Raw genomic sequence first — 24,643 nt, 5'->3', positions numbered from 1 at the left:
ATACCCCAAGAATAGTTGACACCCTCTCGAGCAACTATAGATGAAAACTTTGTCAATCTATATATTTTCTATAGACGGAAAATACGCCTCGTAATCGTCAGAATGCAAAAAAAAAAATAGAATAAACATTTCGCCTAGTCATAAGTGATTAAATTAACACCTCCCAAAGAATAATCCTAATCACGGAGCCATGAGAACAAACCAGAATATAGAATTCCACTCTACTTTAATAAGTGTAATTACCCTGCAAATTTAAGCTCACTGATTCGAGCTCAAATGCTCGAATCAAATGACATGAAGAGCTCTATCTTTAAGAGAGACATCATAGTGTATACCTACCCACAACATTTGCCACCGGTATCATAGCATGACTCTTCAAAGTGTCTTTACCTTTTCATCAATCAGGGCTTTATATATACTTAGTAAAAGATATAGGTATCTTTTTGTGCTTCCTAATACAGATATTTCTCAAAATATAGGTACATTTATCGTCTACCTTGATATATAATATGTAAGTATTAAGAGACAATGGGAAGAAGGAAAAGACGAAGAAGAAGAAGAAGACGAAAAAACCCAAAAAATAAAAACGAGTCTTGCTCTATTAGCTATTATTGCACTGTATTTCTTTAAAAATAATTAATATTGATATCTTGATTCCGTTCTTTATATATGTAATAATATATGTATATAGAGATATATAAGTAAATATAACTAAATAAATATAAAAATCGTTAAAACATAATTTTTTTAATAAAATAATAATGATAAAATGAGGAAAGAGAGGGATAGAGAGACGTACGTAGAGGTTGAAGAAGAGGGGGAGAAAGAGAAGGGTTACATAAAATTGACAAAAACACACACACACACATCTGGGGCTGATTGACCTTCTCTATATTTTCTCTCCGGCACACTCCTCTCTCAACATATTTGTCCTCCTCTCATTCCATGACATGTAAAAACACAATACACTAACACAGAGAAAATAATATATTATGTTTGTATGTATATGCAAGCAGGTCTCTGACAAAGTTATGTTTCTTTATTATGTAGATTCTTAGACTGAGAGTTGTTCTTTGCTACTAGGCTGCTGCTCTGGACTAGAAGACGGTTTTGGCGGAGAGATCCGACCAAGGGATGATCCTGTGGGTGATGCTGATGGGGAATATCGAGGTAGAAGAGAGTGAAACGCGGACGGTGGCGGTGGTGAGGATGAGTGTGTGGAGTAAGGAGAGAATCGATGTTGTGGGGATCGAGGAATGGGTCTATCTGGACCTGACGATGATGAGTAAGCTAATTGTTGTTGCTGCGCTGCTAGGGCAAGTTGAGCATTGAATAGGAGTGGATTGAAAGGGTAGAGACTTGGATTCAGGAGATAAGGATAGAGATGTGGGGGTGGAGTTGGAAGATGGGTTAGTGGAGTTGTTGTCGTTGGTGGACTAATGGTTCCTCCTCTTTCACTTCCTCCCCCGATCTCACACTTCTCTTCCTCTTCTTCATCCTTGGGGAGTCCGATGAGTGAGCTTACATCAAAGGAGCGAACTTTGGTTGACTTGGTGGTGGTTGTTGTGGCCGGTCCTAGAAGTGGAGAAGGAAGGGATGGGAGTGGGGGTGAGATAGAGCCCGGATCCACGCTCACGACATCCAATAGCTCTTCTGACTGATGAGGTGTTGGTGATGTTTTTGGTGAATGATCGGAGGAGCTTTGGTTCATCATCTCTTCCTTCGAAGCTCTCCTCCGGTGGTGATGTTGATGATGGTGAGCTGCTGCCAAGTGATTAAAGAGGGAATTATTGTTGTAAGAGGCGGGAATGGACTGATGTGTCATGGCGTCTCTTCTGCAAATGAAAAAATAATTAATTGATTATTTGTAAAGAGCCAAGTTTATTTTATTAAGTTCCAAAGGGGAAATGTACTTACTTTTTTTGACTTTTGGCGGACCCCGTTTCTCGAAATCCTTTGGCAAAGGGATTATGGTCTATTTTAAGCTGAGTGATTTTTTCATTTTGATAAGCAGTGACTCCAATAAAAGCCGTTTCATTAAAGACATAAGTTCTAAAGGTAGAATAGGGCAAATGTCGAATATCATCTGCTCTCACTAAATGGAAACGAGGCTGATATTTGTGCATGGAATTGAGGATAGTCTGTAAGAAGAAGAAAAGTCATATTTAGAGATTTGCAAAAAAAAATGCACAATTTACAATCAAGGTCCTTACCAATCCATGTTTATCAGATATGTTATTGGTCAATTTTAATTTATGGAAGGACACGACTTTCTGCATCCAATGTTCCCCCGTGGCAGGACTGTCTGGATGAATATACATGCGTTTAGGCATTTCTGGATCCGCTTTTCCAGCGACAACCCATCGACTATTGTGGAATTTATATCGGAAATCATCTGCGGACACAATGTCGAGTAGAAGAACATATTTTGATTTGGAGTCTAGCCCTGAGAGCTTAAACTTGAGGTGAGGAAACATTTGTCTGTAAATGAGAAATGAATTAAATATGATCCCTTAATTAAAGAAAGGCTCATTTGCGACTCTTACCGTCCGGTTTTCGTTATGACCATTTCCGTTCCGTAGCGATGAAACTGTTCCCAGAGTTCCTTTTGCTCTAGTGTGACTTTAGGATCATCACTTGACTTGTTATTCCCCTCATGTGAGGAGGAGGAGAGATTACCGCTCCCAAGACCAGAAACAGCACCTGCTATTCCTCCTGGTAGAGGGGCTGGCGGCGGTGGAAAGAGTCCAGGGTGTGGGAAGGGAAGAGCTGAGGAATCTCGGAATAAACTCGTGTTATAAGCCATTATTGTATCACAAACTGGAGGCATGCCTTTATTCAACTACAAACTACTCACAATCCACTAATGAGAGTAAAGAGCAAAGTTCTTTCTCGCGATATCATCAGCTCATAACTTGAGGAATAATAAGTCTTTTTTTTTTTAAACTCTTTTAATTGTATCCTTACTCTGTCACTGTCCGTTTGATACTACTAATAGTAATAATAAAATAATGTGTGTGTTGAAACAACTAAACTAATTAATAAGGAGCGATCTATATAATAAAAAGCCTCGCCTTGTCCCTTTGCAGAGTACAACTGTAATGAAGTGAGAATGATGATGGTGGAATTGCACTTTTCCCCTCTTCTCCTCTGCTGTATGTAGGGGAAGGAGTATGTATTGTAAGTTGTTGACGCACAGACTCACTGGATAGAAAGAAAGAGAGAGAGAAGGGCACGCCGGGGGAGGAGGAAAGCGCCCTCTTCTTCATAGGTGAGATCGGCTGTTTTATTTTTTGAGGTGCGAGTTGTTTTTTATAAGAGCGCTAAAATGAGGCGCCAACTTCGGCGCCCTTGTTATTATTATTTCAAGTGATGAAATGTGTTGTGTGTGTGTATATGTCTATTTTCCTCTTCTTCTTTTTCTTTTAGCGGTAAAAACTTAGTCTACTTCTTCTTTTCTCCCCCCTTCTCTCCTCTCTTACTCTTGAGTGTGTAACACGACATGTATACAATATGAAATAATAATAAAAAATTTGTCGCCCAGAATGCGGCGAATTTATTATTGAATTTCCATATAATATTGTGATTCTTTTTTATCGTATTGATTTGTCATTTTCGGGGCTTTTTGGCGATATATGTATAGAAGTATTTATTTACTTAGAATGACATAATTATTATACGAAGAAATATGTTATAGAAAAAGGAGGACTCCGTAGAGTCATTTCCTTACGTCATATTATTTATTGATTTACTGCATTATTAATTATAGATCTCCTCGTTTCTAGAATGATGGAAATAGTTATTGTGTCGTGTCGATGAAGGGGGCGCCAGTTGATGATTGAGAGCTGTTACTTATTATAATTATTTAGTCTGTCGCGACTTTAATATCCATTATTTGTTCTTCTTTTTCTCACAGTTGAACAGTAATGAATGATGATTCCCTTCTATTTTTTAATAAACATGATAATGACCTCTAGAAACGTCTCGCCAATGGGTCGTCTTGACACCCAAAAACAATGAATGAGCTTATAAAGGGATTAATTGAGTCAGGGTTAATTTTATCCTCTTAATAAAATATAAATAAATATAGCAAGGAATGTCATCATCATCCTTCCCCAGACGACAACAACCTTCTATAAAGAGAGGAAGTTATAAAAAAGAGTAACACACGGTGTAAGACAACACACGGTATTTCTATTTATTAACAACAAACATCGGCTGAGCGAAAAACGAGAGAGAGAATAAATAGGATTATTGTATTTATTATTATTCAATCATGAAAACTCTCTTATTATTCAGGATTGGGTGTGAAGAATCAAAAGGGCTTTGTGGATTGGTCGACAAAAGTGTGAGTTTTCACACCTTATTCTCCCATTATTTTTATTGGCTAAAAGGAAGAATTAAGTAAGTATGTATGTGTAACTGTAAGTAAGAAGAGAGAGAGAGAGAGTGTGAAAAGGAAGGAAGGAAGAGTTGAGGTTTCGTTGAGATTTTTTATCACTCTTTTGCCGAATTATAGAATAAAATATTATACAATATATGCATAATACGCTTATGAACTACCTAATAATAAGATAAAACGTTTTTATAGTAAAAAATAGTAAAGAGTCGAGGTTGTGTTGAATTATTTTATCCATCCTTTGGCGAATTATAGAATATGATTATTATATATTATAGTTATGTATTGTAAATGATATATTATGAACTATCAAATAACTGGAATAAGTATCAAAGAAATCGTTGTTGATGTACTGAAAAAGAAGGACGACTCGAGGTTTCGTTGAGTATTTTTATAACTCTTCTGCCGAATTATTAATGCAATTTTACTCATAGACTTATGAACTAGTATTGAGACTAGACTATTTCTTTTCTCTTATTTTAACTCTAAAGGCAGGATACAGGCACATTTCCGTTTCTTTCATCTTCTTATAGTTGACTTGAGCTTGTCAACCACACATTACTTAATGTGTGACATAGTGACATATATGTACATTGTACTTATGTACAGAACATGCACTATGGAAAAAGGGAGTCAAGGTCAATGTTTATTTTGCTTCTTTTCCGTTTATTCGTCAAAGTGACTCTGATGTTTACTCATTTTTATGTATGAACTATTAATAGCATGTCGTCGTAACTTTATGATCCCCATGTTATTATCCCCTTTTCTCACCCCATCCCCTCAAGTCACCTAATATTAATAATGACCTGATTCCAAGGAATAAAGAACACAATCACTAAAATTACAAATACATTATATTTACATATATGTTGTACATCAATATAAAAACAATCTTGAACCAAAGTCAAGAATATCAGAAAATCCCAATAGATTATTTTTTACTAAATTATACAGCCCAATATTTCATATGATTTATGAAAATTTCATCATTTTTATTTTGTCGACCAATTTAAGCTACATTAAGCGCAATTTACTACGCACTCAAATGTTTAATAAGAACCTTTTTGTTGATATAAATTGACAATAATTCTTCGAAGAATATAAAAATAATCCACACTCAATTTTGAAAAAAAAAATCCATTCTAGCTATCCATATCTAACTTCAAATATGTCACGTACTTTTACAATTTATAACGTCTTATTTAATTATAACATAAGGAATTTTAATTATTACCAGCTTTGCATACAAAATTTAATATTATCATTTTATTTTGACATATAACAATTAATTAATTATCATATTTTTGATTGACGTTGAATGTTGAAGTTCGAATAATTTTGGTGGTGATTCCTAGGGCTGCAACTTGGAATTTTTTCCTTTTGAGACCCTACGCGAGCTCCGGAATGTATGTATTTCCAAGTGGGATTGCATAATGTTGATGTCATAGGAATCGTTTTAACGTGACGTCATCATTGTAGATGTCGGTCCGTTTGGGGACCTAAACAACCCAGGTTTACAACCATGAAAATCCTTTTTTCACTGATACATAAATGAAACTAGTCAAGTTTTGGATGACGAAATGGAACCAACAAATAAAAGGACTTAAACCTTATTGTCTATATAAATTGTGTATCCCTATTGCCTATTATATATCTCACCATAATATGTCTTAAAAATATGCTATTACATCGTCAAATAATCTATTTCTATATTGGAGATAAACATTAGGTATTATAATGGAAAGAATTATACTTTTCTCTAATTAATCTACTTTTTTCGTCCCTAATTGTAAAAAAACAAAAACAAAAAAACATACAAATCTGGCCATTTTTAAATATATTACTTATCTAATTCAAAGATCAGTGTTTATCATTGGCATCAAGTAGTAGTCAATGCACATGCTAAGTTTTTTTTATTCTTAACACCATTTGTTTGATTTTAATCAAGACTTTCTAGAAATTTGTTCATTTTATGTAGTAAAAATATCAACTTTGAGTCCCCAAGGTGGCGTCTCTTTTAATTATGATGCAATTCATAACGTAAATGAAAACGCTCAAATGTTCTCTCTTTTAAGATGGTGGATTTTTACATTGATGGAGTCGCATGCTAATGCTCAGAAAAGTCAAAAATTACATCATTTACATAGCTCTGTCTATATATATATATATATATAGCGTGTACAAGTTGAGACTTTTTAAAAATTATAACTTCATTGTCAAATTGTCCAAGTTGCAATTCGAAGATGAGACAAAGAATTTAGCGTACTTGTTTTGGGGATAATCCAATAATGGAATACTCCATGGATGGTAGATATTAATAGTGTAGTTTTTAACAAATTTGATGACAACTACTAAGTATTCTGTGGTACATAATATTGTTCAAATATCCACAGTTAAATTACTTAAAAATACGTAATGACCAAATAATTTTAATATATCAAAACGAAATGAAAGCATCAGTAAGAAGTTGTTCATTAAAATGACTCATGTTGTGTAATTAAATAAAGCATTTTAAGACCAAAGAAATTGCGGCTTGTACAGTTTGCTTATACAAGTTAGAACTGATACAGATATTGCAATTTGTTCACAATATATATATATATACATGGAATATCGAATGAAATTTCAATCATTACATAATACTTATTACAAATAGTCTAAATATACTTGATACTAGCTAAAACAATTCATCCAGTTTTTCAAATATATAGTATTTAAATCAATAGAATTTTCTAATTAACCCTTTAAATAACCTTAATGGAAAAACGAAAGAAAAAAAGCAGTTAACTTCATTCATGCTGTCAAAATAACAAGCCTGCATATTGAGTTTTAAATCAATTATCCATAATATAGACTTTCATAATTTCAATTCAAAACACATACTTGGAATAAAATTATTTTGGAGTATTCATATGTGGGATCATACATTTAATACGTCCAGAACAAGGTACAATTTTTAACTCCCCACACTGTTTGTGTTTGTCCAAAACTTGACCCCCTCCCCCAAAATTGGACGTCCTAAATTTTTAGCCTCATATTAAAAAGGCTTTATTGTTGATCAATCGAGTGGTCTTCGAAATAGCCCATACCCCTCCCTCGCATCAAATGGATGCCATAAATGTAGTACCCCTATTTCTATTTCCAAAGATGCAAAAAAAAAAAAAAAATGGTACCTCATCTTCAGAACACTTACTGATAAAAAGCTTGAAATTTCATTTCTAACATATTATTAAGTAAGATCTTTTCATTTAGATACAAACCTATCATGAAATTTAATAAAAATTTGGTGGTCTACTGTCCTGACCACCACAACAGAAAGAGCTTAGATGTTTCTTTTTTTGTTATATAATATTAACTTACAAGAAATTGTCCCTTAATTTATAAACACATAATATTTACTAAATACAAATTTATTAGAAAAATACTTCTTTAAAAAGTAAATTTCAAAGATGTTACGTATTTTATATATTTGCAAAATGTATTCTAATATGAAGTTAAAATTATCCATATGTTGACCAATGCTTGTAGTAGTACAAGTTATAAGTTTACATAGACAACAGTGTATTATCAACACGTGGCACAGACAGTCAATAAGGCCTCATAAACGTCTTGATTTGTTTGTGTTTAATAAAGTCATTTATTATTCAAGGAGTTGGTACATTAATCATGTCATATTAATAATTTATATATTATTCTTATAAAAAGGTAACACAAACAACATAACATTTCGTTATTGTACAGCAACACTCAGAGGTGGAAAGGCATTTTGTTTGCTCACTACTAATTTCTGATGTACATGAGAGATATAGCCTCGTATTTTCCCCTCATAGATCAAATTAGCAAGTATACACTGCGTCTCCTCCTGATCGATCCCCTCCACCCTCATCATTTGAAGAGCTTTGAGAAAGGAGGCGATAGGGATTTGATGAGTATTCATGATGAGAACTACCTTTTTAAAGAGATTACGATACGTAATTATTTTCAATTTTTCAAGGATTAAAAAAATGCCACATTTGATAAAGATCTTCTCGTTAGCCTCCAATGCAGCATTAAGACGGAGTAGGTTTCCTTCCTTCACAGCGAGAACCACTTCTCTAAACTCCAATAAATTATATTTCTTTAGTAGATCCATGGAGGGCATGTGTCCTAAAAGCATTTTAACCGGAATGAGATAAATGAGAATAGCTCTCTTGTTGAAGGAACTATCTATATGACATCGCTCAAAGGCGTAGCTTAAATATTTCTCAGCTTCTCCGAATTTATTATCAAACATGTACTGACGACCCACATAATACTTGAATGTCACTTGCTGCGACTTGGGATAGAGATCACGAAGATTGGTTTGATAAATGGCACGGATCAGCGGTTTACAAAGATGGAGTTTATTCACTTTAAAGTATATTTTAAATAGTTGATTCACGATGTTTAACATTCCCCAACGCTTTGTGACTTCATCCGATGTCTTACTGTCCAGTGCACAAATACGAAAACAGTTCATGAGAAGCTCAGCGGATTTCTCCAACATTTCTCCTGGAAATGAGATTAGTTGATAGTTATAATAATACAGCAAGAGTTTCATAATCAATTTTTCAAAATCTACCGGGTTTCCCTCCTTTTTTCTGAAGTTGAATATCCGCTTTGGCTGCAAAGAGACGAAGATCCAAACAAAGAGTATACATGACGGGTAGTGGCCAATTATCGTCCTTTGTATCGCTAAGTAACTTGTTGAAGCTAGTAACTAATTATCAAATGAAGAAGACAAATTGGTATAAACAATTTAATAAACGGTACGAATTCAATTACGTGCAAGAGATTGACATCGATAGGCCTCCAAACAATCCTTTTTAACAAAAAAGGACCAGCAACACCTCAAATGGTATGCAATGAGTTCGTTGATAGCCGTATCTAAAGAATCGTCTACTGTACCCTCGGGATCTTCCAACTAAAGAAGACATTGCATTTAAAAAAAGTGAACTTATTATATATATGTAAAAATGGTAAACCTGGAGTTTAGTATTAAACACATGACTATCACGAAAAGAAATAAGTCTTGCGATCTCAACCCCATCATAATCATTCCAAGCCTCTTCAACTTTTTTTAAATACGTCAAAATGTTCATCTAAAAGATAAAAAAAAAGAAAGGAAAGTGTGGATAAAAAATAAATCGGTAATCGTGATCAATAATGCATCAACATTGTTGTTTATATGAATTTTTATTAACACTGCAAAATATTGTTTTTGTTTTTTTTCCTTTTGTAAAAAAAGTTATCATTATAAATTTCCAGTTGACAATAAGATATTATCAGACAAGGAAATGAAATATGCAAGTCTGTCTCCTACAAGAGAGCGAATAAAAAAAATGTATCAATCATCATCATTATTTAAATAGATAATTAATGAGGGATAATAAAAAATCAAAGTAATAACAAGCTAACAAGCCTAGAATGAGAGGGGGAAAAAAGAGTTTCTTGTTGTACAAAGAAAGTTCTTGGAAATTTAAGTATCGCTTATTTTTGGTGGTTTTTTTTAAGAGCGGAAATAAATAAATAAATAGTAATTATAATAGATATAGAATCGCTTAAATAATGCTGGGGCGTGTTTGAAAAATGATGTTAAAGTATGAATGTAAATATATAAGTATATAGATAGATATATGTAGAATGTATGTAAAAAGAATATCACTGGAGCAATTGAACAATTTACAAATAAAGTAATGACTAAATATGCATAATTTGTATAAAATGACAATAATTATATCATTGGTTATTATTATTATTTTGAGCCTTTTTAAGTTTCTTCTCTATTTTCATTTAGTGAGCGAAGTAATTTATTTGGAGAGGAGACTACCTCCTTGTAATCAAACATATTGGCAATGGTTTTTACAGAGAGTAACTCCTCATGATTATATTCACGAGAGGATTCAACGATATCTGGGGCATTATCCAAGGACGAAGATGTCAGTCCTGACTTATCAATTCCTTGTCTCAGTCGGATTGGCAGGTCTGCCAAGTTTTGAACAATATAACCTGAAGAACAACCATGGAGAACTACTGGATCATCATTGGGAACCTCAAGTTCAAGCTCTACATTGCAACCACAGTGGAGATTATGTGGATATGAACTGACTGTTGCACTTGGAGGAGGGGATGAAGGAGGAGAGGAGACAACGATTTTTGTGACAATGTCATTGTAGCAATGACACTCTTCGTCAATATGTAGTAGAGATTCATCCGTTCCATTCTCCTCTTCCCCCTGATCTACCTCTGGTGGTTCCTCCTGGTTAAGAAGAAGTGAGGAAATACGCTCATTAGGACTCCATGACTTTGGACGAGACAACAGATCCGTTCGATTAAAAACGTTCGCTAAGGCTTTCACCTTTTTCGTGGATCGTTGTCGATTAAGTCTATTATTTCGAGAGTTCCGATTGTTTTCAATTGCATTACTATTATTTTTATTACAATAGTTTGAACCATTTGTAGAGTCACTTCGCTTTTTGGAGACTATTTCTTCTTTGTTTTTCAAACTAGACTCGGACTTCGACCTGAAGAGTCTATTATGTCGATTTCGAATAGCGCCAAGTATACCTTCGTAAACTTCTAACTGCTTTATGAAGCTCTTGTTGGGATTAATGATGTCTCGCCTCTCCTTGACTTTAATTATTGTATCTTCCAAACTCTTCTCATGTTCTTTCATTATATATGACATTGTCACAGTGGCACTTCGACTGATGCCCATTTTACAATGAATTAATACTTTACCGTTGCGTGAAAATGCCTTATGTATAAAACGGTATGTTTCATCAAAGAATTTGAGCAGATCAGTGGACTCTTCGTCATATACACGGATATTACGATACTCAAATACAGCAGGAAAGAAATTGTCAATTTCCCTCGTTACGTTGAGAATATGAGTTATGCCATTCGCCTTTAATTCGTCTAAATTCGAGGCATTCCACTCAGATCCTAAGTACACATAGTCCAGAATTTTTGATGCCGGATCCATTTGACCTGAAATCCAAGAATTCCAAGCATTGCTTCAAAAATGAAATAAAGAAGAAGTAAATTTACGAACCTAATATGACTAATATTTCTTTGTCAATAAAGGGTTTATAATCACATAAATCCATTTTTAATTCTTCCTCTAACGCATTTCGTATACATTTAGAAGTAATATTATCTAAGTCTACAGTCTTCATAATCTCTCTAAGTTGGGATTTAATAAGAGTCTCTAGTTCCTCTCCCTCAGAATCGATTATTTGATCTGGAGAAGGAGGTCTTCTCACTAATAGATCCGACATCGCATGCCATTCATTAATGCAACTCTGAGGAGAATTAATGATGTAATTTGTATTCGTTTCTTCTGATTGATGCATGGTGGAATTGGATATCATATGTAGGGTCTGGAAGTTAAAAGGAGGCGTTTAAATTATGATTGTTAAATATATGGCCCATCAACATAAAAGGAAGCCAGAATGATTTTTCTCAAAATTGAGTGCAAGTTACATGTGTACTCTGGGACGAAATTGTTGTCTATTTCTTATCAACCCTTTAGCACTTAGAGTAACCAAATTTGATGGTCGCAATAAAAGATTGAGGATTTGATTTATAAAGGGTCAAATCGGAACGGATATAAGCAGGGCTCGACGTTCGTTAATATTAGCATATTAGCACCTAGCCAACTGGGCTAATCAATTTTTTTTACTATCCCTTTGAAAAATTTACAAGGCAATTATATTGGTTTTCAATGAATATATGACGTATAGAACACAAGGTAATACATATGATTTGGATACAAAATTGCCTGTGTATAAGCGGCATTACTGAGGCAAAGGGGATAAATACAGGCCCCACTGGTTTTTAGCATGCCATCGGCTAGCATGACTGTCGAGCCCCCTGGATACAAGTATCTTATATCAAATAAGGGTTTTAAATTATATTTAAAATTCTTAGGTATCTCTACTCATCCCAGTATTTTGAATAATAAGGCTATAATGGACTCAAATATGTCTAAGAGACATGGGTTAAAAAAATGAATAGGGATTTTCTCCTTTTCTGGATATTTGTTGAAGATTGTTTTTGTGGTGATGCGCCACATTTGGTTGATGAGTGCACTACCTGAATGACAGTCCAAAGACCTTGAACAGAGACGGGTTTGAATATGAAATGCTGGCCAAAGTGACGAAAAATGCTGAATCCTCCGTCTCCGTCCAAACAGACCCCTGTATTCCGTGTGAATGGAAATGCGAGTCCAATGGAGAGAACGCTCTTCTCCTCTCCGTCTTCCTCCTCCTCCTCTTCGTCCTCCTCATTGTCTTGTTTGACGGAATCGATCCCCAGAATGCAGTAGTTATGGCAGGAAGAGGAGTTGGAACAAGAGACGATGCAAAAGTACCTTTCCCGTTGGATGTATGTGCTTTCGAGCCGAATGCTCAGCAGGAGCCTGTCTCCATGTCGCAGGCATCGCTCCATCATGGTCTCACCTACCTCGCAAAAGATAAACAAAGGCTTGGAATAATAATAATGAATAGTGGACCCTTCATGGAGGCAGAGGCTATCAAAACTACAAGGAATCAACAGGAAACATAATCATACTAGCAATGATAACTATATCAATTATAGTAGCTAGATGTTTCTTCGTTCCTCCTCGTACGTACGTACCTCCTCATCCTCTTGCGGAAGAAGAAAGAAACGGATCCATTGCTCTTCACTTATTACTATTACTAGTTCTAATTTTATATGTTTAGTTCTTCAATTCCACACTTCTTAGATTCTTCCTTTTTTCCCTACGGCAACTCAAGAAGAACAACGACAACGACAACCACGACAACAACAACACCAATTCGTTTATCTTCCTCTTTCTTCTCCCTCTCTCTTTCTCTCTCTCTTCATCCGTCTCTCTCTCTCTCTCTCTCTCACTACACGACTACTATGTAGTTTTTCTTTTTCTTCCTTATTTCTAACAGTATTTGGTAACAACAAACACTACTCCAGTTCTCTCTCTCTGCATTACTCTTTCTCTTCCTCTCTTTCCCCTACTACATAAAGAAAGAAAGAAGAATAAATATTTCATAACAAAGCAGACCAAGGTGAGGCAAGAACCCATATTATTAAAACAAAGTGAGTCAGCAACGAATTTCAGATTTCCTCACAGAACATTTACTAGCATAATGTATGACGTCATTGGGACCCAAATACAGGAATATATCATTGGAGAATAAATTGAAAAACTTAAGTATAGAGTTAATAAATATGACAGCAACCGAAAAAACAAATTTAAATGACTACATAGTATTTTGTTTATGTATTATATTTACCCAAACAAATGCACCCCATGACGTCATTATAAAGAGAAAGAGAGAGATCTCTTATAAATCTCCTATGTTTGCTATACAATTTTTTTGATGTCTCACCTTGCACTTATAACAATGGGAACAACAAAACATTACACAACATCAGCTGTTCTGTTTTTAGAACATTGCTGCTAGATTGAGTTATTCTTTCTTTGTTACTCCGCCCTCAATAGCTGCATCTCATGTCAAAATTGCTATATATACATACACTACAGTAGTCCCTCGTGATACGAACAATTTCCAACTATGTACGATGGGGACCGGTGAGATCGTGACAAATTTTGCTTTGGTTCAATTATTAGTAGCTGGTTTGACTCAGATATTCTAAAATTTAAGCCCTAACATAACAGCAAAAAACTTCTATTGTTTGCATCTATATAGGGATTATTATACCATCGGTCAATGTTTTTTTTAGTAAATTGTATTTTTGCATACAAGATTAAATTTTTTCGTCACATCCACATTACGTCCAACTTATTTATCATTTCATATGATACATTGAAGTACCTCTTGTTTCTAAGAGTGATATAAGTCAGAACGGTGGATCCTTGAAATATCTAAAGTGCCACAGAGTAATTTCAATCAATTTAATATGCAAACGAGTGCAATGTTTATTATTAAAAAAGTTATATGTCTAATTTTGTAATACCTGACGCACTCATCACATTTATGTAATTACTTCTTTCAAATCGAATCTGGTATTTCAGACTTTAAATTTGAATTTTTTAGCTTCAAAAACAGATTAATATTTCATGTGAGATCATTTAATCCTGTGAAAATGCAATTAAAAGATAAAAAACTATCTCATTTTAAAGACTTTGGTTTCTTCTCAATTATTCATTTGTTGTGAAACCAAAGGAATTCATTTGAAGCGTATATAACACTATGCAACAAAATGTAGATCTTGGAACATCCACTGACTGAACTCCTCAATTCTTATTCTTATTAAAGCCTTAGAACACTAAAATAAACATAAAAACCTTCAACCGCTATATGTTTGGACTTTAGAACCTTTATTAAAGATCACGTTTTGAGAGTATAGGTACGATTCCGAGTCATATTTTGATGTGAAATAAGTCATAACTATATAAATGAAAATTAAAAGTAATAACAATTGATAAAAAACATTCCACTATTCGAAAAATAAATCAATTATAAAATTATTTTGAATCCAGTTCCTAGAAAATATGTCTAATCATACAAAAATTATGTAAAATGAAGGATCATATAAAGAAGCTAATATTTTATTTTGTATATATTTCTTTCAATTCCTTTAAATTATTGCTACAACTAAAGAAAAAATCTTATATTAATACTTAAAAAGATTTACTGTAAAAAAAAGGTCAATTTTGATAGCATTTTTGTTACTTTAACTTTAAATTTTCTTATGGAATATTTAATGAATAATCATTAAAAAAGGTTGTGGGGAAATTTCTGAAATTAAATGTAAATTTGTGGATTAAATTACTTCAAATGTAATAAATAGAATATAAAGTATATTTAAATTAGAGTTAATCTTCATGCCTCTAAAATATTATTTACTTATTACAATTAGACAAATGATCGACTTAATTATATTTAATTTCGGAACATTTTTCAGACAACCTTATATTACTATTTTTATTGAATATTTTATAAGAAAATTAATAGTTAAACGGCAAATCTTTTTAATTTGTGATATGATGTATATTCTTTCGTTTTAGCTATAACATAGAGCAATTGAAAAATTATGCAATAATAATTAGTTTCCAAATAGATATGTCATTTTTTTGATAAATACACATTTTGTATAAACTGAATTCAAGATAACTTAATACATAATTTATTTTTCGAATCTTGTAATGTTTTTATCAACATGTATTACCATTTTGAAAATACAATTGATTAATGTGCATTTTAATTTTCATTGTTGGGAGGAGGATGGCATTCCTCCACCCTCTTTCAACTTAAGCACTGGTTAATAGTGATTCGAATACGATATTATATCCAAAATTTATCAAAATCGAAAAAACTAAAAAGGTTGTTTTGAAATATATCACATCAGGAATGGACCATCTTTTCCAGTGAAAGGGTTGCATTGAGGAAATTGTAATTTTTAGGGGGCCTCATTTTAAAAAGCACATTTTTATAATTGATGTTAAATAAAAAACTTAATTTGTAAAAAAACTAATTATAAAAAGAAAAAAGTGTTATCTTCATATCATCCATAACTTCTATGTTCTTTATTGACAGTTGTGAATTGTCTACTTGTCTTATTTCTTATTAGTGTTCTGAATGTTGGTTTGTTGGACTCGAATTAGCTATTGTTAAGCCATCATATAATACTAGAAATCTGTTAGAGAAGGCTGAATTGCGCCTGCTACAAATGGAGTAGAAGAACTGAGGAGTTAAAATAATCAACAAGTTTAAAAGTTATAAGAAAAAACTATTTATTACATCAAAATAGTCAAACATATACCTATATAATAAAATAAGGGCTGTGAAATTCATAGATTACAATTTTTCTGAAATTATTTAATTCCAATATGAAGCCTATAACAAGCCTATAACCCTCTGTAGACGCTCCCATCTTATAACTGGAGATGTAAAATTGTCTACATCTTCATGACTGTACATAAAAAAGAAAGGTATTTGTTGGCAACATTGATAAATAACAATAACTGACACTATAAACTATTAAAAAAATATACCTTGCTCACTAATACGCTTGAATGTTCAAAATAGGCATAAACACTAATGTTTTGCAGACTATGTAAATACTTTTTTTAAATGTATGCTCACGAGGATTTTGACAATTTTTACATCCTTACTTGTAACTTTCCCAACAAATCATCAATCTTACTCGTCGTCACTCACAAGCACACGCTCTTCATACTTACATGTTCTCTCCTCAAGAATGAAATAATAATGGTTACAGTTTTGGAAAATAATTTTACGTCATCAACTATAAACAGTATCGCACTCATTTTAAGTCATATTTTTTACAACTATCAATAACGCACTAAAAAATACAAAAGGTTTACAACTCTATTTGTAACCTTCATAGAGTCTTTTTGGGGGGTAACAAAAGAGTAAGTACAGAGTCACATGCGGTCAGTAGTTTGTCCCCCCCCCCCTGTCTCAGACTGATAGTTCAACCTCCAATAATTATATATGAAAGAATAGTTATTCAAAAAAATTTAACTTCTATAGAATGTGATTATTTATTTTTATAATTAATGAGATAATAGCATAATGATAAATAAGTCTGAATGAATATTATGATAAATGCACGTTGAATAGTAATTGTAGACTCCGTACTAACCGCCATAAGTAGGTACTTCTGGAGTAGTCAGTTGACCCGCTAATTCACCAATATCCCGGCCAAGCTCTGCTTTAAGACTTGCAATGGTAATAGCCTTAACAAGGAGGGACTGAACTATTTTGGTATTTTCATCAACCAATAGTAAAGGAATAGCAATCTCATTACCGATCCTTTCAGCAAATAATTTCTCTATACGCCGCAAAATCTTTGGGGAATGAATATTGAAAGTCCTCCTTCCAAAGCCTTCAATAATGGACTGTGTTTTCCTTTTGATGAAACTACAGAAAGAAAAAACTTTAACTCCAAAGAACTTCACATTGCAATTATTCACATAGATGCTATTGACATGCCATCGGAGGATTTGAGCTTGTAAACGAATGTTTAACTTGAACACCAAGTGAGGAATATTCTCCTCTTCTTCTTTTGCCCGTATCTTCTCCATAACGGATTTGTAGGTCTGATGTGTTTGATGAGAGGCATATTTTTGACCCTTGGTAAAAGCTAAGAATTCATCATATTCCAAATTTAAAGGCTTGCCTTGAAATCTACGACGTTCAATTCGAACGTGAGATGCATGAAATTGTACTCCTATTTGGGCTTTACCCCTAGATACGGATCGGAGAGGCAAGTTCTTCCTCATTTTGCCAAAACATTTACCAAATAATCTTTTACCAACGCGAGCATGAACACGTGCATTTAAATCCAAATTTAAGTCCACTACTCCTCCAGTGATCAAAGATAGACGAACTGAAATAGTAAATAGAATATATTCAAAATAGGATGCCTATCAATATCTATAATGCAATCTTGGATATTGAGCAGTAAATGAGGACTTTTCATACTTTCCGTTCATTTTTGAGTAACACAGCGTACAAAAGTTAAACAATTAATGGGAAACATCTTTGAACTGCTATCATTTAGCCGTTCATATCTTAGCTCTTTTTGTATTTTTTCTTCAAAGACCAGGACCAAAACTAAAGCCAATCTGTGAAACGTTGACCACATGATCCACTTTAGTAAGATACCCAAATATTTGCCCGCTAGAGGTGCTGGGGTTGCCATGAATATTTTTTTATTAACAACTCAACCTTCATGAATTCAGCCTTATAATTGAATTAACAAGATTAATTCAGTAAAGGGAAGAAGAAACTGTATATTTCACTAAGAATAATTATAAAGTGATTTCATCGATGGTACAGATTTCAAAAGTGGCATATTGTGAGGGAAAAAGTATTTTTGATAGGTAAATCAATTAGCCTTAAAATTGATCGCATGTTCGTCATTTCGTTATGAAAAATTGAACGGCAAGAAATTAGTAATTGAGCGTCTGAACGGAAATATTTAAAACAGAACAAATGAACGGAAAGAGCTATAATGTACATTTCAAGATACTCACATGGTTCTGTAAATGGCACTCCCGTGATTTCACCTCCACCTTTAAATTGAGTATTTCTTCGGATAATCATTCTATTTCTTGCATTTCCGAGAGTAAGTCCGAATTCGCAGTTGTTAGTCAATTCTGTTTGAGGAGTAAGAGCATCAAATACAATTTCTCCATGTTTCACCTCAATAATAGCATCAGAGCCTTTTATAAAGTGGGATAACTTATGGGAAATTATATTAGAAATAATTTCTCTACTATGTTTGGATTTCAGTGTACGAAACGCATCCTTGCCCAGGAAAAAGGCACGGATAGGAAAACCAAGACCTTGAAATGTAAAATGGAATATTGCATTTAATAAGATTTGACAAAAATGAGCTGTAATAATTACCTGATCGATCAAATTCCGCTGTCAACATATTAGAAATTTCCCTGATCGCATTCTCAGGAACTGTGAAATTTGTACTATCCCTGAATGAGAGTGGTCCTATATAAATATACATCAGTTAAATACTTGTTTTAAGAGCATTAAATGATGGGTTGAACCAAGAAATACTCTATACATGGAACGTGCAATCTTATTTCCTTCTTGTCTTTAATTTCCAAACTAGAATATCTCTGGATTAAACTTACCAATGTTTAAAAACTTAAAGTCTTCCAATTTGGAATATATAACTTTTTTGTAGGTTGCTGATGTGAGAACTAGACCCAGATTACTTATGACGTTTTCCAAGTTTAAACTTGATGACGTAGACTGTGCTTGATTCACAAGTGGTAAAAATACGTTTTGAATGAGAGGAAGAACTGTTGTGTTTGCTTTACGAATTAAATCTATGGTTTCCCTCAGGATTTCGAGATCCAAATTAAAAATACTTATTATTTTATTATAATAGCCTTGAATTTTTTCTTCTGAAGGAATTAAGGGGTTTGATAAATGTTATAGTCCATTGAATATTTGATATATTAATTATAATTACCTAAAGGGTTTACTTTTGGTTTTTCCTGTGTTTGTTGTGCTTGTGCAAGAGCTTGTAAGAGCAAAAGATTTATGGCTCCAGAGTCTACTCGATCATTTGCTGTGGATACAATAATGAGGCTCAAGGAAAAGAGTCAATAGAGGTGTTATGAACTTACCCACGACAGGTTCTGGATTTGTTGATATTTTCGTTGTTGTAGAATAAGAAATGGTATTTGGACTGGGTATATTAGTTATTTCTCTCTTGTCTTGTATAAAGGAACTAGATTCCTCTTGTTGGTAACATTTGCAACACTCCATGCTATAGTAAATTGATAGATAAAAATATATATGGAATTAAAGATGTGTACTTGAGTCTGACTTTTGATTTAAATCAAACGAGACAAAAGTAATAATCAAAAACCAATGTTATACCCGGTTATGTAATCGGTTCAGGTATGACAGAGCTGGCCTTCGATCACTGTAACGTATGCACCGCAGTAAGCAAGCACTTCTATTAGAGGGGCGTTCGCAGGATTATATGCAGGGGGAGGGCGGGGGGTTAATTTTTGGATTTTTTTTGAAAAAAGAAATCAATAATGTATATATATATATATATTTTTAATTTGAAAAATTAAATTTCTGAAAACAATTTAAAAATTAAATTTTAAATTTAAAAAAAAAAATTCAAAAATTAACAGCTATTCCGAAAAAAATATTTTTTTCAAAAATAGTTTAAAAAATCCATAGCTATTTTCGAAAAATTGGGGCCCCCACAGCTGTTGCCAAAATTTTACATTTTTGAAGAAAAATTTCAAAAATCCACAACTGCTCACAAAAAATTAAATTTTATGGAAATAGAATATAGAAAAATTACAAAAATTTATAGCTATTGACAGAAAAATAAGTTGTTTGGAAAGAAAGTATAAAAATTAAATTTTTTGCGAAAAAAATTTGAAAAATTAAATTTTTTGGGAAAAATTTGTATGAAAAAAACTAGAAGATTAAATTTTCTAGTTGAAAATAAAAGTTCCTTCTTGGAGGGGGGAGGCTACAGCCCCTCCAGTCATTCCCTGCGGACGTCCCTGGATTAGTCCCCGCGCTTGATTGAAAAAGTAAAAAAAAAAAAAAGGAAGAAAAATTCAAATATAGAAAATTTGAAATAAAAAAAGGGCATAATAGAAAAAAAAAATTGTAAAAGGCATCTCATTTTGGTATCTAAAAAAAAAAAAGATTCGAAATAAAAATTCAAATTTTCAAAAAGGAAAAAACAAAAGAGGCCTAAACATTAGGGCATTTTGTTTTGCATCTTTTTTCGAATTTTGATTACAGCTACTTTGGAAAGTTTCATTACCTTATAATGTCATCTTTCGGTAGCACATGTTCAAAGTATAAAATGAGAGAAAAGTTATGTATTTCGTCAATGAAGATTAAAATACAGCAAAATAATCATTATTTTGAAGTTATTAGTTATGATAGCAATATTCTAACCTATAAAAATATACATGAAGTTTTTTTTCTAAAGCTACTCTATGGAACAAAAAGAGAGAATAATATAAGCACATTTTGATATTTTCTTTCTGAAAATGGAAAAAAATGATTCGCACTATACACAAATCATCAAATCTTCCTAATTTTATTCTCTGTTTTAGTTCAATAAGATAATTACAGAAAAAAAACTTTATAAACACTTTTTTAGGTTAAAATAATTTCTATCAAAATAATTTGATTTACAATCTGAAAATGTTTTCTTAGTACTTATATTTACTAAATAAAGAGCTTATCTTTTTTATAATTTGATTAAGATGTGTGACCTATAGATGACCTCGTAGGAGAATACAATTTGGTATAGGTCATTTTTATACCATATCAGAACTTTTCCACACTAGCCGTAATGGAAATTCGAAAAAAAATGAAAAACGAACCACCCTTCTGCGCATTAATCTTTGTCCTAGGCTCAGTTGACGCTAAAACCGTCCCTGGCTTTAGTTATTATCCTTATCCCTACTCAAATTGGGGCCCGTGAAACCCGTTTACATATAACTCCACAAAAGTCAAGGCCGGCCCTGAGGTGTAGGATGTTGTCCAACGGTTTTTCATTGCCTTGATTAGTCAATAAAACGTAGATGTCAATCAATATTTTTTGTAGTTTGTTAATTAGCGAGTATTAAATGTTAATAATATATAGGGATATCGAAAAATTTATACAAATATTCGGTTAAGTTATTTAGCATATATATCCTAATTTAAAAGTTATTTAATCTTTTATTATTTTACTTCTTAGCCATTATTTTAAATAAGAAACTACCCATCAAAGTACATTTTTTAAACAACCCTGAATTATAAAGTGACAAACTCTTAGTTTTTAATAGTTTGGTAAACTTAAGCCCAAACACAGACCTGCCTACATCCTTAAAAATGACTGATATATTAGAAATACTTAATACAAAACTAAAACCAAGCTATGTTGCAGGTCAGCGTTTATTGAAATTAATCGAAATTCAATAATAAAACATAATTAAAAGTTGCAAATCAAAATGATCGTCTCACAATTTTCGAACTGAGACAGATGAATAATATTATCCGGTCTTGGTTCAAGTAAAATAATAAAAGATTAAATAACTTTTAAATTAGGATATATATGCTAAATAACTTAACCGAATATTTGTATAAATTTTTCGATATCCCTATATATTATTAACATTTAATACTCGCTAATTAACAAATTATATTGGATTCTAGCAGTTCAAAAACCGATATATATGCACAGTGTCTCATAAGAGGTGGGAAGGGGTCTATTGCCTCCACACTTTTTAAAATTTAAAATTATCATTAGGGTTAGGATTTGTTATCACTCGCACAAAAAAACTCATTTTGCCCTTCTTGTCTACAAATTGCTCATTTTTTTCTAAGTTGATACGATATAAATAGAGAAAATTTGGATTCTAGTTAGATTGCAGAACAGCTTTTGATGATTATTTGATGATATTTTTCGAGGGAAAATCCACCTGCAAAAACCTCTTATCGTTAGGCTCTCTTTTTGGTAGTAAAACTATGTATGTATATGATACAATCAGGGTTATGATTACGTGATCGGATATGTGAAAGACCCAAATTCTGACAACAGTCAATTAGAGGGAGGAAAATTCGTCCTAAAATTGACTGTTGATAGTCCTATTGAATCTTAAAATAAATGATAAATACTTTTGGGCAAAATCACAAAATCCTGAACTTTCATTTATGCAAAAGGTTGGGTGTATAATCAGTGGTGTTGATGATGAGATGCCTCCGTTTTACAAGACTCCTGAAGATATAGCCACCTTCAAATTTGTTCCAACTAATAATTTGGACGTTGAATGGTTTTTATGTATGTTTATAACTACCAATTTCGGATCAAAGCCAAAAATTAACAGAAGAAAATATTAATTTGTCAATATAATATAATTAATATATCAAAATGTATCATTAAACTATGATAAATATAAAATAACGCTAATTACTTTAAATTATCTTCATGAAACTGTATTTTTCTTTAAATACAAATGGCTCAATTTTGATAATTTGGATGTACTCTTTTTTTTTGCTCATTTTGGACGAAAAAATCGCTCAAAAATCGTAAGTCTAATTATCATATACGAGCAGATCAAATGTATGTGTTTTAAAAAAAATGGCAGTTATTGGCCCATCGCCTTCCTCCCCCACCTTCGAAAACGGTGCACTGAGCTATATACAATCCTGCAAATACCGTTCATTTTCCAGTCCTAATCAGTAGTGACTTGTTTCATGTTACTCGCGAGTACTTGAGTCTCCTTAACAAAGTTATTTGACTCGATTCGCAAGTCAAACTCGAGACTTGTGATTTCTCTGCATAACATTCAATAATCATAGGTAGTTATGATTACTTTTTGTAGATATATTTAATCATGGTTTTTTATGGATCAATTCCTAAATAAACTCTCAAGTTAAAGCAAAAAATTATAAATATCATTACTTCAATTACATATGTATTATGAAAGGTGAAGACCTTTTATCGAATTGGTATGGAGGATTACATGCGAATTCGATTGCATGTATTATCCTTGCTTTTTGCAAGCATGATCTACTTTGCCATTTTGTTCCCTACATTAGCCAACATGAATGATACAATTTATATTGATTGTATATATTTGTAGAAATTAAAGGACAAAACACGAGCTACATATTTATGTTAATATTAGTTATGTACCGTTAGCTGGATTTTGCAGCCCTCATATTTTCAAGTTTAAATTACGAGGAATTACGAGCTATACATGTTAATTGCCTGAGTACTCTCTCACACTTTTTGCAATCTAACAAACTCATCAGTCATAAAACATATTTTTTAAAAGAGTTATTTAAAATTTGTCATTAAAGAGGTTGTTCTTCCTTCTCTAATGTTTTCTTAAGCAGCTGAGATTAAGCAAATTTATTCCTCGTTTGAACGCAAAACTTTTTGAATCTGAATAAAAGATATACGTTTTGAAGATTATCATCACTGATGTAAATCCTATGATTTTTTTAGATGACACCTTTTTTTGGTATTGGTAATCTGACGAATGAATTTTCTTTTCCTTATCAGTTGTCATTATTAAAAAAATTGTAAGTCCTGGTTGGACTCCGAGTAGAATTATCATATTATCATACGAGTTACAAGTAAATATTCGTATTTTGGGTGTACAAGCCTAGTTTTTAGTGTTATTTTTTATTTATTTAATAAAAATCGAATATTAATTGACGAGTCTCACTCGTGGTATATCACTAATAATAAATATATATCATTTTCTGATTATAATTTTTGTCCTTCACTTTGTTAAATCTTTCTACAATTATAAGCCATTGATAAAACCATGGCTTTGATGGTCACGTATACATATGCATAATCTGATTTTGAATGCAATCAAAATATTATGTTCCATGTAGAAGGATCATCTTTGTAAGTAAATTACCATGACAATTATTACATTAATACATAATTTGGCATAAATACGACCTCGAATCAAAAATGGTATAAAATATTTATATGTCACAACACTGAGATCCATTTTTTTCACACTAGTAATCCTCAATGCTATATACAGATAACACAAGTTAATAAAATCTTTATAATTCATTATTGAACTATAATTGATACTCGGTAGAGCCCAAGACCTCTGTCTGAAATGAAATTGATTTATTAATAAACTAGGGGCCTGTGTAAAGAAAAAACTAAGTATAGCGATTTGAAAAGGAAGACACA

The 24,643-nt window shown here is 32.5% G+C and overlaps 4 protein-coding genes across 6 annotated transcripts in view; all 4 read right to left on the bottom strand.

Annotated features, from left to right (window-relative positions):
• Window positions 1-601: 601 nt before the first annotated feature.
• Window positions 602-3,103, bottom strand: LOC121116031 (uncharacterized). Its single transcript, XM_040710229.2, has 4 exons — window positions 2,547-3,103; window positions 2,214-2,481; window positions 1,918-2,141; window positions 602-1,835 (listed from the first exon to the last, which is right to left on the bottom strand). The coding sequence occupies exons 1-4, from the start codon at window positions 2,828-2,830 to the stop codon at window positions 1,055-1,057; spliced, it is 1,557 nt and encodes a 518-aa protein (XP_040566163.1). The 5' UTR covers window positions 2,831-3,103; the 3' UTR covers window positions 602-1,054.
• Window positions 3,104-8,012: 4,909 nt separating this feature from the next.
• PCID2 (PCI domain-containing protein 2) lies at window positions 8,013-9,542 on the bottom strand. Its single transcript, XM_040710228.2, has 4 exons — window positions 9,403-9,542; window positions 9,203-9,341; window positions 9,000-9,137; window positions 8,013-8,929 (listed from the first exon to the last, which is right to left on the bottom strand). Exons 1-4 carry the CDS (start codon window positions 9,517-9,519, stop codon window positions 8,130-8,132), a joined length of 1,194 nt encoding a protein of 397 aa, XP_040566162.2. The 5' UTR covers window positions 9,520-9,542; the 3' UTR covers window positions 8,013-8,129.
• Window positions 9,543-9,594: 52 nt separating this feature from the next.
• On the bottom strand, window positions 9,595-13,412 carry ssh (Protein phosphatase Slingshot). 2 transcript variants are annotated; one of them, XM_040710226.2, is made up of 4 exons: window positions 13,058-13,412; window positions 12,515-12,879; window positions 11,472-11,799; window positions 9,595-11,407 (listed from the first exon to the last, which is right to left on the bottom strand). In XM_040710226.2, the coding sequence occupies exons 2-4, from the start codon at window positions 12,869-12,871 to the stop codon at window positions 10,188-10,190; spliced, it is 1,905 nt and encodes a 634-aa protein (XP_040566160.1). In that variant the 5' UTR covers window positions 12,872-12,879; window positions 13,058-13,412; the 3' UTR covers window positions 9,595-10,187. The 2 variants fall into 2 exon arrangements, with proteins under 2 accessions (XP_040566160.1, XP_040566161.1); XM_040710227.2 differs by lacking the exon at window positions 13,058-13,412 and having other exon boundaries at window positions 12,515-13,013.
• A 3,515-nt stretch (window positions 13,413-16,927) lies between these two features.
• Window positions 16,928-24,643, bottom strand: part of LOC121116028 (uncharacterized) — a 32,296-nt gene continuing 24,580 nt past the window's right edge. For both annotated transcript variants that reach the window (XM_040710224.2, XM_040710225.2), the window contains exons 3-8: window positions 19,569-19,711; window positions 19,412-19,510; window positions 19,068-19,343; window positions 18,826-18,921; window positions 18,450-18,761; window positions 16,928-17,800 (exon numbers count right to left, since the gene is read on the bottom strand). In XM_040710224.2, the coding sequence (XP_040566158.1) occupies window positions 17,049-17,800; window positions 18,450-18,761; window positions 18,826-18,921; window positions 19,068-19,343; window positions 19,412-19,510; window positions 19,569-19,711 (1,678 nt within the window). In that variant the 3' untranslated portion in view covers window positions 16,928-17,048. The remainder of the gene's footprint in view (window positions 17,801-18,449; window positions 18,762-18,825; window positions 18,922-19,067; window positions 19,344-19,411; window positions 19,511-19,568; window positions 19,712-24,643) is intronic.

This window comes from Lepeophtheirus salmonis, chromosome 4 (genome assembly GCF_016086655.4).
Source record: "Lepeophtheirus salmonis chromosome 4, UVic_Lsal_1.4, whole genome shotgun sequence".
Classification (NCBI taxonomy): Eukaryota; Metazoa; Arthropoda; class Copepoda; order Siphonostomatoida; family Caligidae; genus Lepeophtheirus; species Lepeophtheirus salmonis.
The sequence above is the reverse complement of the archived record's forward strand: the minus strand, read 5'-3'. Positions and strand labels throughout refer to the sequence as shown.

Bases quoted from the DNA above. Each gene is read 5' to 3' on its own strand.
- LOC121116031 (XM_040710229.2), bottom strand. From the start codon at position 2,830: ATGCCTCCAGTTTGTGATACAATAATGGCTTATAACACGAGTTTATTC. The intron at 2,482-2,546 runs GTAAGAGTCGCA...TCTCATTTACAG, and splicing joins GTCATAACGAAAACCGGACG to ACAAATGTTTCCTCACCTCA. The intron at 2,142-2,213 runs GTAAGGACCTTG...TTCTTCTTACAG, and splicing joins TATCTGATAAACATGGATTG to ACTATCCTCAATTCCATGCA.
- ssh (XM_040710226.2), bottom strand. From the start codon at position 12,871: ATGATGGAGCGATGCCTGCGACATGGAGACAGGCTCCTGCTGAGCATT. The intron at 11,800-12,514 runs GTAGTGCACTCA...TTTAACTTCCAG, and splicing joins GTCTTTGGACTGTCATTCAG to ACCCTACATATGATATCCAA. The intron at 11,408-11,471 runs GTTCGTAAATTT...CTTGGATTTCAG, and splicing joins AGAAATATTAGTCATATTAG to GTCAAATGGATCCGGCATCA.
- PCID2 (XM_040710228.2), bottom strand. From the start codon at position 9,519: ATGAACATTTTGACGTATTTAAAAAAAGTTGAAGAGGCTTGGAATGAT. The intron at 9,342-9,402 runs GTTTACCATTTT...TGTCTTCTTTAG, and splicing joins TGTTTAATACTAAACTCCAG to TTGGAAGATCCCGAGGGTAC. The intron at 9,138-9,202 runs GTAATTGAATTC...TTTGATAATTAG, and splicing joins TCGATGTCAATCTCTTGCAC to TTACTAGCTTCAACAAGTTA.